Source organism: Diabrotica undecimpunctata, chromosome 4 (assembly GCF_040954645.1).
Source record: "Diabrotica undecimpunctata isolate CICGRU chromosome 4, icDiaUnde3, whole genome shotgun sequence".
NCBI lineage: Eukaryota > Metazoa > Arthropoda > Insecta > Coleoptera > Chrysomelidae > Diabrotica > Diabrotica undecimpunctata.
In genome coordinates this window covers 162,310,486-162,324,594 of record NC_092806.1, presented here as the reverse complement: position 1 = coordinate 162,324,594, position 14,109 = coordinate 162,310,486, and the positions used below count along the sequence as shown (strand labels likewise).

General features: G+C 33.2%; 1 protein-coding gene across 5 annotated transcripts in view; it reads left to right on the top strand.

The window, feature by feature from the left end:
• LOC140440390 (peptidoglycan-recognition protein SC1a/b-like) overlaps positions 1 to 14,109 on the top strand; it is a 60,890-nt gene that overhangs the window by 32,587 nt on the left and 14,194 nt on the right. For 3 of the 5 annotated variants that reach the window (XM_072530863.1, XM_072530860.1, XM_072530862.1), the window contains exon 2: positions 7,867 to 8,579. The exons of the other annotated variants lie outside the window; for them this stretch is intronic. In XM_072530863.1, coding sequence (XP_072386964.1) covers positions 7,867 to 8,579 — 713 coding nt within the window. The remainder of the gene's footprint in view (positions 1 to 7,866; positions 8,580 to 14,109) is intronic. 5 annotated transcript variants of the gene reach the window in all.

Below are 14,109 nucleotides of genomic sequence, written 5' to 3'. Positions count from 1 at the left end.
TATCGAAGTATCCTCGTACGTGATAAACTTGGATTTTTTAAAATCTCTAAAACTTTTCCGTATATACAACAGTCGCTGTTTGCTTATATGTGTGCTTAATTATCTGCAAACTCATTACAAAGCATGTTTGCGTCAATGCCATGGACATTTTGAACATATAAATGGTACAAATTAATAAATCAATACACCTCGGTACTAATTATTTTGGCGGATACGGATATAGCACTGTACACTGTACACACCTTGAGAATTCAAGATGAGACGTATATCTTCATATATTTATTTTAACTTCTCTTTCTCTTTCTCCATTAAATATTTTGAAGTCTGGAAAATAGCATCGCGCTCCTCGCTGTAAACTGTAACCAATTTAGATTGTTGTTTGTATATTCAGCGCGCACACATTCTCGATCGCGAGACGTGGAAGTGAAAATGTTTTAAGAATGTGGTGCAATGCGAGGAAATATGAAGTTAATTCGGGTAAAATCTAGACATAGGTACAGGAATGAAAACAATAATGGTGTTAGGAATAGTGAATACTGTGATAATTATTCGTACAGAAACAAATCGAGTAAGTAGAGCTGTTCAATGGAAATATAGCTTACTTTTTTCATCAAAATTTATTTTATTATAAATGCAAGTGTTTTCCGTTTATGTTTTCCTCATTAGTCCTACACTCTTCATAATCTTCTTTATTTATTACTGAAGAGCAGTTGAACTATTCTATGAGATTGCAGAATCAGGACATGCAAATTCTTTTAATACCTCATTTTCACATTATACCTCATTTTCCCTGTATAATAACTTGCAAGAGCTGTATTCTATTTCTCTAATTACGTGGACAAGATGTTAAGTTTGCAGATCTTTATTTGATCAACTGCTCTCTTCCGTTTGGTAGTCTTCGGAACGATTCTTCATTGGTAACTCTATCCCAATAATTATGATTTTTTTGCCAGTTTTCTATACATATACATATCAAAAGCTCTCATTTTCTTTATCATGTATTTAAAAAGGATACCTGTTTCCACAGAGTATACGATGATGTTAAATATATAACATCTCAATTATTTATGTGCATTTTACAACTTTAGACGTGTAATTTAAATCTTTGATCTTAATTTTATTGAAAATTATTATTGCTATTAATATACATATGTATTTATAAACACACTCGATGCATTTATAGAAGACAATGATTTACAAGTCATTGATTGGCGTTTTGGTGAATAACAGAATGTTTGTGTGAATAGTGTGAGTAAGATTTATTCACTTTTTTGGACAGTTATCCGTGCTTCTTTGAACAGTTGGTAGAGTTCATGGTTGTACCTGGTTTTTCATACTCAATTTTTGTTAATAAGTCCAAATATATTTCTTAGGACTTTTCTGTCAAAGATTCCAAGCTTTCTTTTTGAGTTTATAACATATTAATGGTCTGATAATAGTTTTCTAGACCCTGATTTTCAATCTAATAGCATACGAAGAAGTGTTGGCTGGTTCCGAAAAAAACTGATACGACTCTTGGTAAGATTTGATCATTTTGAGCAATGTATTTGTATGTATATATAGGTATGTAATATATAGGTATGTAAAAATACAATTAATATTTTGTAATATCTCCATCAGCATTGATAACAGCTTGTAGTCTTCGGCTCATCTGCGTGAAAACAACTTGAGATTCTCTTCTTCAGAGAGCTCTCTCAAATCTGTTGTATATCGTGCCACAGATCTTCAGCATTTTGTGATATGAAATTACGCCGATACAATCGTTTTATAATAACCCCCCACACATTATCGATTGGGTTTAAATCTGGACTGTAGCTGGGCCATGGAAAGTTTCGATGTTGTTATTCTGGAGCCACTGGTTTATTATATTTGCAGTGTGAACAGGACTTGTTGAAGGATAAAATTATTTTCTGGACACAATTGTTCTACACTGGGAAACATGATGTTTTCTAGAATATTCAGATAAGTCTGCTAAACAAACCTACCATCAATACGCCATACCATTCCGATTCCTCTAGATGAAATCCATCCCCATTCACATTGGCGCTAAAATGACCAGCTGCTCGATATCTATCAGCATATAGAGGATTAAATCTATTATTATCTGGTCTATACACCCCAATTTTGCACTTTTTAGAAGATTGAAAAATTTTCTCATCTGTAAATATTATCCTGTCCCAAAAATAAATTTGCTTAAAGCAAATATAAGTCTTATATAAGTTATCTGATAAATTTTAAGATTTGGCAGTAACAGTGACAGTATGTAAATAATAAGTATATATCTTTCAAAATACACTGCTCAATTTTCTACACAATACGCTTTAAACTTTATAAACTACGTTGAAAACAGATTATGGAATAACTGTGATTTGAATTTGGTTTTGTAGGACAAGTTATGGAAATCGACTCCAATCAATCATTTTGGCATTTTTAGAAATCTACAGTTAGATGGATATATTAAAACTTATTGACATCTTCTACAAGCCCATTCTTCAATATTTTGAATCGTTCTTTAATATCTCGTCCAGCTTTAACTTTCTAATTTAAAACAAATGAGAAATACTTTTATCCAATTTACTAATAAACAAAAACAATAATTATAAATGCATATTAATCATATCAATATTTGCTATCAGTGTCTGAACTGTAGAAGATTGTTTATGGTATGTCACTTATCAATATTGCGTCCTTGATTGTTCGTTCAATAGCAAATAATAATATAAAAGTTCATATAAAATTTTAAATAAAATCCAAATTTTTTTTATTTCGAATTAACGTGTCTCGACATTTTTGGTCATTGACACGGGTTTACAATAGTAATTACACAGTTATGGAGTTTACAATAGTAAAGAATAACAACATTATGTAAATTATATTTTATTAAACAACTGTGTAGTCTTTAATCAAGTCTATTAGGCTCTTGAGTCGGCTTGAACAGATCAGAAGTTCTTTTAAACTGTGTGTTATATTGTTGACAATGCTAGTGGCCTGCTAGTGTTGAGATTCTGTGAGGGTGTGTTTGACGGTAATAGGATTATCGTTGCAGTGGGAGCATAACTGTTGGTCTTTTTATATCTTCTTGGAACTGTATGTTGTAGACAGGTAAGTTGGATATAGATGCTTCTTTTGCAGCGCTGTCAGCCATCTTATTTCCTTGGATACCGATATGAGAAGGCACCCTCTTCTCTGTTATTAAAGTCCCTCCGGAAGTGTAGACATGGATTGATTCTAGTATTTTTCTTACTAGGTGATGTTGATTGTAAATATTATTTAACGAATGAATTACGGATAAGGAATCGGTGCCCAGAGCTACACTTTGATTGATTGTCAAAAGAGAACTCGAGATCTTTTGAAGTACTGAAGAGTTCTCCTGAAAACACGCTAGTTTCGTTGGATATTCGGTAGTGTCCTAACATTGTATTAACTGTAGTGACAAAATAACCAACTCTATCTACGTTTCAGGATGCATCGGTATAAAGCACCTTATCATAGTGGGATGTATTCATAATATCCTTGAAAGCTTGTCGAAAAATGATATTATTTGTTTGTTGCTTATTATATTTACAGAGGGAAGTGTTTATAAAAGGAGATGTTTTAGACCACGATGGGGATTCTGATTTTATAGGTGTAAGTGTTTGAGAAAATTTTGTGTCTTGGCACAAGGGTTGTAGGATCTGTGGGATTGAAAGTTTACATCTGGGCTTATTTACGAATCCAGGTCTTGGCGAAGTCCAAAGATTAAATGCAGGTTTAGTCGGATTCGATGAAATTTTGCTAGCATAAGATAGTTGCTGCCTCCGAAGGTAAAGGGGGAGTTCATGAGATTCACAGTAGAGACTTTCAGCGAGACTGGATCGAAATGCTCCTAAACAAAATTGGAGAGCAGTATTGTGAAGTTTAACGATTGAAATAAATGATTGGATGCGGAAAAGTAAACTATACAACAATAGTCTAATTTGGATCGGATTATAGCTCGATATATTTCGAGTAGTACACTTTCATCAACACCTCATTGATGGTGGGATAATGTCTTTAACAAATTCATTCTGCTTTAATAGTTGGCTTGTATTTCATCGTTATGACAACGTCAAGTGAGTTTGTTATAGACAGTTAGTCCTAAAAACTTGTAATGATCAATTAACTCTAAATTTACTCCGTTAAGTGTTATTTTGGGTATTTCTGCGCTGTTGTATCTACTGGTGAATTTAATTATTTTGGATTTATTGGTACAGAACCTGAAGCCAGCTTTCTCGGATCATGTAGTAAGGGACTCTACAGAATTTTGTAATAAAGATGAGGTTGCAGCCGTGGATTTTCCTTGGCAATATACAAAAAGGTCGTTTGCGTATAGGGCAAATTTAGCGGGAGATTTTATATGAGAGCAAATATCATTGTTGGCCAGTAGAAAGAGGGTAGAACTCAAAATATAACCTTGGGGTACACCATTTTCAGTGCCATAGTTGTCGGATAATACTCCATTAACTGTGATTCTGAAATTTCTATTATTTAAAAAGTTGTATATAAAGCATAATACAATCACTTAATTATCAGTGGTGCTTTTGATACCAGATCTAGATACCAGATTAATCGCTTATTGATCATTTTTTCTAATAATTTACTGTTTGAGCTTGGAAAAAAATGCAAATTGATAAATGCTAAATTAAGTAATTTTGTAATTGAAAAGTAGGTGTTTTAATGTAAGGATTTTACTGGAATAATTATTAGAGTACCATTGTTGGGAAAATACCATGGACCTTCTGACATTTGCCCTTAAGAACACTTGAAAATGTTACATCCGATAAATTCATTTTTATTGGAATATAAAACAGACGAAAAGAGGATAACGACACAATATTATCACTATTTGAAAAGGAAGGAAAAGAAAATTGTTGACCTAAAGCTGTTCTTAAACTATCAGAGGAGAAAAAAGGCAAAAATTGCGTTATCAGCGGGCATGTAATGCGTGCAGAAAAATATTCCATCAGATGATAATTCTAAATAAATGTACAATGTCTTTAAATCTATCAAAAATTTTCCTACTTGTATTATAAACAAGAATAAAATAAATATACCAGCTAACCTCTATATACGTACTGTCTTAATTTATTTTTAGTCGAACGAATGAGGAATTTATTGAATTTTAATACATGTTTAAATGATTTCTAACGATTAACAAAACTATGTCCACAGATAACTAAAAGAGTGTGCACAGGAAACAAAACGGCGGTTATATTTCCTGTTTAAGAGAATTGCTTCATTTGGTCGACGTTATATTTATCAGACCACAAAATTCTAAATAATGATTTTTTAGAACAAAAATTTTATTTTTGCAATATTCTCGCAAACGTATTTGTCCAAGATATTGAAAAATCAACGTTTGTTGCTCTACCAAAGAAAACAAAATCCGTATCCTGTACCACCATTTTAAAGTTATTTCTAAAAATCATAGATCAACGGATATATAGACTATGTGAAGAAACAGCCGTATACAGATTGGTTTTCGGAATGCAGTGGCTACGAGAGAGGTTCTTTTTAGCATACAAGTGATATTTCAACAATGTAGAGATGTGAATTGCGATATTTATGCATGCTTCATTGTTAATATCTCCACCATGCAAGCCGATGGAGATATTAACAAAAATAGGAATAAGCAGCTGTGATCAAAGAATTATTAGCAATCTTCACTGGAATCACACATAGTCTATCAGTAAAGAGCCAGGAGAATCCGATGATATCAAAATCAAACATGGGGTCCGACAGGGATGTATACTATCACCCTTGGTGTTTAACATATACACTTATTATATACATACTTACATATATTACTAGCAGTAAAGGATGTTGAAGCCGGCATTCGAATAAACGGAGAATGTATCAATAACATCAGCGGATGACACGGTGGAATTCGCTGACAGTTATAAAGCCTTCCAAGATTTAATGAATAGAATCACAGAAGTGACTTAGAGATATGGACTTTCACTGAACATTAAGAAAATAAAATGTATGATGCTTTCTAAGAAGGAACAGCAAATTAAAAGAATGAGTGTGTACACCTACCTTGGTACGAACGCTAATGAAAATTGGGATCATTCCCTAGAAATAAAATGTAGGATAGAGAAAGCAAGATCTACATTTCACAAAGTGGCTAAGCTATTCAAATGCCATGATTTATCAGTAATAAATAATGATGTAGTCTATTCAGCCATAATGTTCTTCTTCTTTAACCAAGGCCACGTTTACCTTGATACCTCCTCATTTTTAATTCAGTCGACCAAGCTTTATTTCAGGTGCTTCTTCATTATTTGCGACCAGGTGAAGTAAGTACGTGACTCTGTTCACGTGTTTTATATGATCTATAGAGGGTTATGCTTGAATTTTTGATCTGATTTGTATAGTTTGTTGAGTATACAATGAGGTGCAACAGAAGGTTAGAGGGAAGGAAAAAAGAGGATGATAAGGATATATACAAGGTAGCAAAGAAAGAAGCAAAGCGCTCTTTAGCTACTGCTAAAGAAAGATCTTCTGCAGAGCTCTATAAAGAGTTAAAAACACCCGAGGGGGTAAAAAGGTTATGCAGTATTGTTAAAGCAAGCGATAAGTCACTAAAGAAAGACCAACGTGCGGCAGATTAAGGGTGCGGATGGAAGAGTGAATGAACCGATGTTGAAATAAAGCAAATATGGTATGAGTACTTTAGTAAGTTGCTAAATAAAGAACACCATAAGACAGACAAAGGATGCGGGATCCCAAATTAGAATGTAATACCGGAGATAACGAGAGATGAAGTTGTCGAGTTGTTAAATATGACGAAGAACGGTAAGTCAGTAGGACCTGAAAATAATGAATGAAATATCTGTGAAGATTTGGAAGGCTCTAGGAGAAAAAGGCGTTGATATTTTGTTGGGAGCTACATTTGATATTTATAGATCTTGATGCGTACGACACAGTTCCTAGACAAGAGCTATAGAGATGTATGAATGAGAAGCACGAGCCTTACGTATTTCTTGAGAAGTACGTAAGGCACGTGAAGGATATGTAGGAGACAGCGTGCACCAAAGTAAGGACTGCTGTCGGATTGGCTGAAAGTTTTCCAGTGACGGTTGGTTTGCATCAAAGCCCTTCAAAGAGTCCTTACCTGTTTAATCTTGTTGTGGATGTACTGATAGAGAAAGTAAGGAAGGAGGCTCCTTGGTCAATGCTCTATGCTGTTGATGTCGTGTTAGTAGAGGAGAACAAAGAAATTTTCTACTACTTCGTTTCTTTCTTTAACTGGTTTCCATTCTACAATTTATTTTCAGATTTTGTATAGGGTCTTTGTATATGGTTTAACCAGACTGGACATCATTATCATCATCATTACATTCGTGATTTCCAGAAGAAGATATAATTTACTCTATTGTTTCTTGTATTATTGTTAATTATTCTATTAATATTATTTGTTTAACCCCAGTGATTATATTGTCTTTCTGAGTAGAAAATTTTCATGTTGTGACTGGCTGTATGGCACTTGCCTATGCCATTAAAACAAAAAAAAAGTACTGGCTATTAAATAGCCTTTTCTTCTCACTTATTTGGCAGGAAAATTGATATAAAAGCTGTAATATAAGGATATATAGCCATTATGTAAGGATATAATGGCTAGTTAATAATGATAATAAAAAACATAATATATTCCCGTAAAACTAGAAGTTATGCTTGCAAAAAAAATCTCAGGTTTTTCTGTATTGGCTATCCTAGCGTCACCTAATTATAAATGTAGGAAAACTGAATTTTTAAACTGACTGATTATTAAATTGAATTGAATATTGTTAAACATTTCATATATTCCAATCCGAACACGTTTTACCATACTTATTTTTGTTATAGACGTCGCTCCGAAAGTCCAGAAAGAAGATCAAGAAGTAGCCTTTTCAGCTAGAAAAAAATGTACATTGCGAATTTACTTGATAGGAGTCTTACTAGTATTTCTCGTATCTGCTGCAGCTGTGATATTAGTATTCGTGTTACGAAAAAATGCTCAAGATCAAATCCCATCTGAAGATGAAATTGTAAAATTAACCAATTCGTCGCATAGACTGATACCGAAAGAGACTTGGGGGGGTAGACCAGCGATTGGACCAATGAAGGAGTTGAAATCTCCTGTAGGCTTAGTCGTTCTGAGGCACACAGCAGGTGGCAATTGCTCTAATTTTAACTCTTGTGCGAAGAAGATGCAGACGTTGCAATCGATAGATATGTCCGATAACAATTTGCCTGATATATATTTTAATTTCGCTGTTGCTGGTGATGGGGACGTTTACTACGGAAGAGGATGGAACATCCTCCCAGCTTCTGGGGAGAAACGTATCGAGATAGTATTCCTGGGAAATTTTGCGATAGATCCCTTCACGCCTACCATGTTTGAGGCAACCGAAGTTTTATTGAATTACGGATTTGTAAATAAGTATTTATCCGAAGACTACAAATTGATTGCCCACAACCAACTTGAGAATACTGTAAGTCCGGGAAAACATGTTATGGCTGTAATCGACAAGTTGCCACATTACGACCCTTCTTCCCACAAGGGTATTCCGTTACTGGTAAGAGAATATCAAGAGCTTTCTGGCTGTAGAAAGGCTTATTGCGACTTCTAACCGCTATGATGCATGTATATTTATGCTTTCACTAACAATACAGCTTCACTAACACCTACTTTGGTTTACTAATGCACAATAAAATTAATTTAGTTATGTATTAATTTTAATTTTGATTCTGTTTAGGATGTATCGAAGGTAACAATAACCACTAACACTAAGAGGTGATTTAAAATGATTGTAAAATACGTTGTAAATATCAGTTGTAGAATTGTTCATAGATTGTTAAACGAAACTAGGCAAAAAAGTGTAATGAAATCCTGTAATGAAGTTTTTATCAACTGGGTATATTTCTACCTGCCAGCATCCAGACTTTAAATCCAAAGTAGAAAACAATTTCCTTCCAGCTGATTTATCCAACGTCTCGTCGATCTTTATTGGAAACATTGTTTAACAAACAGTAGTCCACACAAAACCTCGTAGTTCTGTCTTTCTTTTTGACCAGAACCACTGAAAAGACTTATGGGCTGTTAGAAGGTTCTATCACCCCGTCTTTCTTTATTTTCTGAACAATCTTTTTAGCTTCCTCTTTCTTCTCCTGTAGTAATCGTCGAGCTGTTAGACGAATTGGCTAAGCATTACCAGTATCAATCTAATATTTGATAATGGTAGTTTTTCCTGTCTTTCCTCCATTGGGCACAAAAATGTCACGATACCGTCAAGTCAAAGAAATTCCCTTAATTTCCTTTTTTTTTACCTGATTTAGAGACTGGCCAATTATTTGGTCGAATTTTTCGTTGGAATTATCCGATGTTGTCGTCTGACGGATTGTAGATGTCATAGGTATACAACTTCCTAACTAAAATACCAATTTACAATTATGATTTGTTGCCAACCTCCTCGTCATGGTAACGAGGCTCCATTACAACAGGTGTTCCTTTTTCCACAATTCCCTGCAGCTGCGCTGCTATGATCGTTTCACTTTTCGCGGGTACACCGGTATCTTCTTTAACGGCTGCTTTCAGAGTGCTGTGTAAATGAAGAAATACCTCCTCATTACCAACTTTGATTGTCTTATTCCTAAAATCCAATAGAAATCCATGAAATGCATGCATATTCGTTACATCCATTTCTAATATAACATCCTCTTCCATGTCAGCAGCTATTACAGTATGGACAAACTTTTCTGCTCCAATTCCTAATTGTATCTGGATTTCTCCATTTTCACCTAAAAAGTAAAAGTTTCTTATGGCTGTATATAACTGTTTACCATTGCAGAAGAGTTTGCTGTGGAACTCTGAGGACCTCATCACCTATTTTATATATAAATAACTAAAAAGCACCTGATAGAAAAAAAAACTAGAAACAAATTGATAAAAAAAAAGACTATGTATTAGAGATCAATACTACTTAGTAATAGATTTAGGATAAGATTGTATAAGAAACAATGACTAATGAAAAATGAGTAAAAATTGTAAGATTGGCGAATGGATTTAGTGTCCGCAGTCATATAAACCCAAACAAACAACAACAAAACTGTTTACCATTTATTTTTCCATCTACATATAAACTATCTTCACGGCATTTTAAAGAAGCTACTAGTATGAGAGGATTTTTGAAAAAGTTCCTGGTCGAAGCTGTCTCCCTAAGTTCTAGTTTTCCTGCTGGCGAGTTTCTTGATTTGTATCGTACCTAGAGTGCTTATTTGAACTTCGTACGTGTCTCGTTTCTCAACAATTCCATTCTTAGTTTTCTTGGATGTAATGCCTTTTATAATATTAACAACCTGATCAAATTTGTCTTTATCTTCTTTCTCTTTTACAGTCCTAACTTTACTGCTGATTTGTATTCGAGTGCTGCGGACAAGACATCAACCATGATTTCATGATCACGAAGACCATCAATAAATGTTTGTACAGCCAACTTTTCCATCATGTCTTCGGGAGCTATTGGATAAACATATTGTAAACAACCTCATACTCATAAAGAGCTTCATCTCTCTTTTCTCTTAGATTTTTAAACTACGACTGGTAGACATGTTCCAAATGTTCGTGACCATATCGCATGTTTAATATCTTCTTAAGTTGTTCGAAATCATCTGTCTCCTCTACAGCTACGGTCTGAAGCACATCCAAGGCATCTCCTCAAAGAGCGATAGTCAGATTTACAGCCTTTTCTTTTTTGGACCATCCATTCGCTATTGCAGTGGATTCGAACTGTTTCTTGTAGTTGTTCCATGACAACTTTCAGAACAGAACCTTCACTTCCTTCAAATGTCGGCAGTGTTTTCAACTTACATTTCGTCTCGTAATTGATTTGATGATTCTGTTTGCTGTTCCTGTTTCCTTAAATTCTTTTCCATTTTTTTTTATCTGTAAAAGCCAAAATATCGGCAGCAAGTTGGTTTTTAACGAAGATATTCTATTGCTAAAGGCAGACATTTCAGAAGTGACTTTAAATATTTCCAAAGAGATGTTAGCGGAAACTTTGCTTTCCAGAGAAAAAATCTCGTTAGAAAGTTTGCTTTCCAGAGACCCAAAGTCCGTAGAAACTTTGTTTTCTAAAGATGTAATGTCACCAGAAACTTTATTTCCTAACGATGTGATTGACAAAATTAAGGCAACATTCTTGTCCTCAAAAACAGAAGTGTCTGGATGGAAACCCTCTTCTTTCATGGCGTCTTTTAGTTATTGGACTAAATTAGCCTTTTTCCAATAGTAATAAGTTCCCGGTCTTCTAGCTCTCGTCGCAGATTTGTTACTTTTACTTCATACATCATTCCAATTTTTAATTTATTTAAAAATTCCACTTTTTAACACCATTTTGTAATGATTCTACTATCTTTATTTACGTAAAAAATAGGGCAAAACAGAACCCAGAGTAATAAGAACAAATTCAATAAAGCTGTAAGAGAATTAAAAAAATTAGTACAAGCGGTTATCAATTAAAACATACAAAATCGGCAACATCGCTGGACAATGGGCAAAAAAATGTAAGAAAAGTCACCAAAGCATTCTGTAAATATTTTGTAAAATTATTCCGAACACATAATTTTGTACCAAGCCCCACAGAAACTCAAGATGTAGGAAGGGTCTTAGACCCTTCCTACTGGAAGATTCGAGAACTTATGGAAGTAATCACAGCAGAAAATATGAAGATCTGTAAAACTTAGTAATGGTAAATCTAAATTACCTAAAAAGTAGTAAATCTATGTAATTGTGTCAGTCTTGTAAGTACAATCTATAAAAGAGCCTCCAAAATTGTTAATAATAGATTAAAAACTATTGCTTAAAGGCAGATCTTAGAACAACAATGTTTTTATTATAAAATAAATTATTGAAAATTGAAGGAAATACAATAATGAAGAACTGTTAGACGGCTTTTAAAAAGATTTTATACTGGAACACAAAACAAATGCCTTATCCCTGGAAAGAAGAAGAAGAAGGCTATAAATAACTCTGCAAATAGCTTGTCCTATGTCTGTAAATATAGCAAAGCAATATTTGAACGCATCAAGGCTATAGTGAATTCAGTTAACTCTTTGATGCAATTGAAGTTGTTCTCCCACATTCTAAGAGAAAGATCAGCATTGTTATAAGTGGTTTAACAATAATAGGCTCAAGCTCTTACCCTGTCGTATACCTGAGTGAATGTTGACTTCCTCCGTTAGTTCGGTTGCTATTTTTATTCTTGTTTTTTTGATCAGAGTTAATATCCTTTGTCATCTGTGTTATAGTAGTTGTTATAGTCTTTCTGTGTAAAAGTTCAATCACATCTTGTAGACTAATACAAGTGAAGGTTTTAGTAAGGTCGACAAAATACATGAGATGAGTGTTACTTCAGCTTATATACATTATGGTGAGAAGTAGCTAATTTTTATAATTGGATTCGTTAGGAGACAAATATTAGACTAATCTAATAGACCTGCAAGTTTATGATTCGTAAACTTTTGGTATAGAGTTCAGCTGAAAGATATTGCAGAATTACTGTGCAACATGAAGTAAATACATTTCCAATATTATTTGTAAATACCTATGTTTCTTTTGAGCTCTCCTACTCCTACTATCCACCTTCATCTTTACTTTTAGGCGGTATATGAACGTTTGATATTTTTAATTTTCGAGTAACCTTCCACAGTAACGAATGCATTTGTTCTGTTGACTTTGTTGTTTTATTCATTCGGTAAAATTACGATTTTTTCGGTTGAAAATTTACAATGTTTTTTGTTAGATGTCACGTCAGTATTCAATAATCCTCGTATATGGTGTCAATTCCGTATAACTGCATTGTAAATCCAAATAGTTTGCTACAAAAATAAAGGTTATACTGATAACGATAATGAAATTCATATATTTATACTTCTTAAGAAATTTGTTATCACAAGACTATTGTAAATATTGTTTCATCGTATATAAACAGTTTAAAAAGGTATGAATTATTTATGTGTAGAATAATTTATTATTTTTTTAAGTATCTGCTTATGTCTCCTGTTTTAGCTAAAAAAAGCCGCTGCGAACTTTTAGAAACAATCAGTTCCGTCCAAATAGTATAATTTATTTGATTCCCCAAATTTTTTATTTTTCATTAATGGTTTAAACTAGAACACACAATTTTAACTTTTTAGATTTATTGGTACTTTGGATTATGTAATTCCCATCCAAAGGTTAATTTTCCTACGCTGTCAAAAGCTTTTTTGTAATCTATAAAAGATAGGCAAAAGTTATGTTCCTCACTCACTGTACGATTTATAAAAAGTTGAAAGCTCTCATGGCTGGGACATGACCAGAGATTTGAAGACCAGAAGGAACTAGGAAAATGTTGAAAAAAAAAACTAACAGGCAAATGAAAGAAAGATGGTTGGATAATGTGTATTTATTAATTTCATTATCAATCCATCATTTAAAAATAAGAAATAAAAATGTGATAAACAAACTGACGCTCCTTTTTACAAGATTAACATTTCAAATGCCTCACATTTGTTGCCACAAAAAATTTGATGCCAGATGTTTTGAAGATTGGGCTTTAACAATGGACATTTTATAGTGACCGGTTAATGGAAAAGTGATACATTTTAATGAGAATCGTAAAAATGGCAAAAATCGCCTAAGGTTTATTTATTTAACCCTGTTACAGAAACTGACTTAAATTGCTGCAAAATGCAAAAATTGCAGAAAAAAGCTGTTTATATTATGCGAAATATATTAAATCGATTTAAATGAAATTTTATGGGCTGTTTTAATATGTTATGACTGGTTAATGTCACCTCTCACATTCACCTCAAAACAAATTCGCCCTGGTCTAATAGTAAAAACAGTGCACAAAGAAATAATGTAATAATAAAAACTGATAATATTAAAATTTATAAAGTAGATTCGACTACATAAAAATTTAAAATGTTTCAAAAGTTGCAAGATTAAAAAATATGTGATAACACTGTTCTATTCTGTAAATATTACCAAATAATAACAAACTGCAGAAAAATCGGAAGTATCTATATAAATATTTGCAAAAGACATATGGTTATACGTTATTGAGA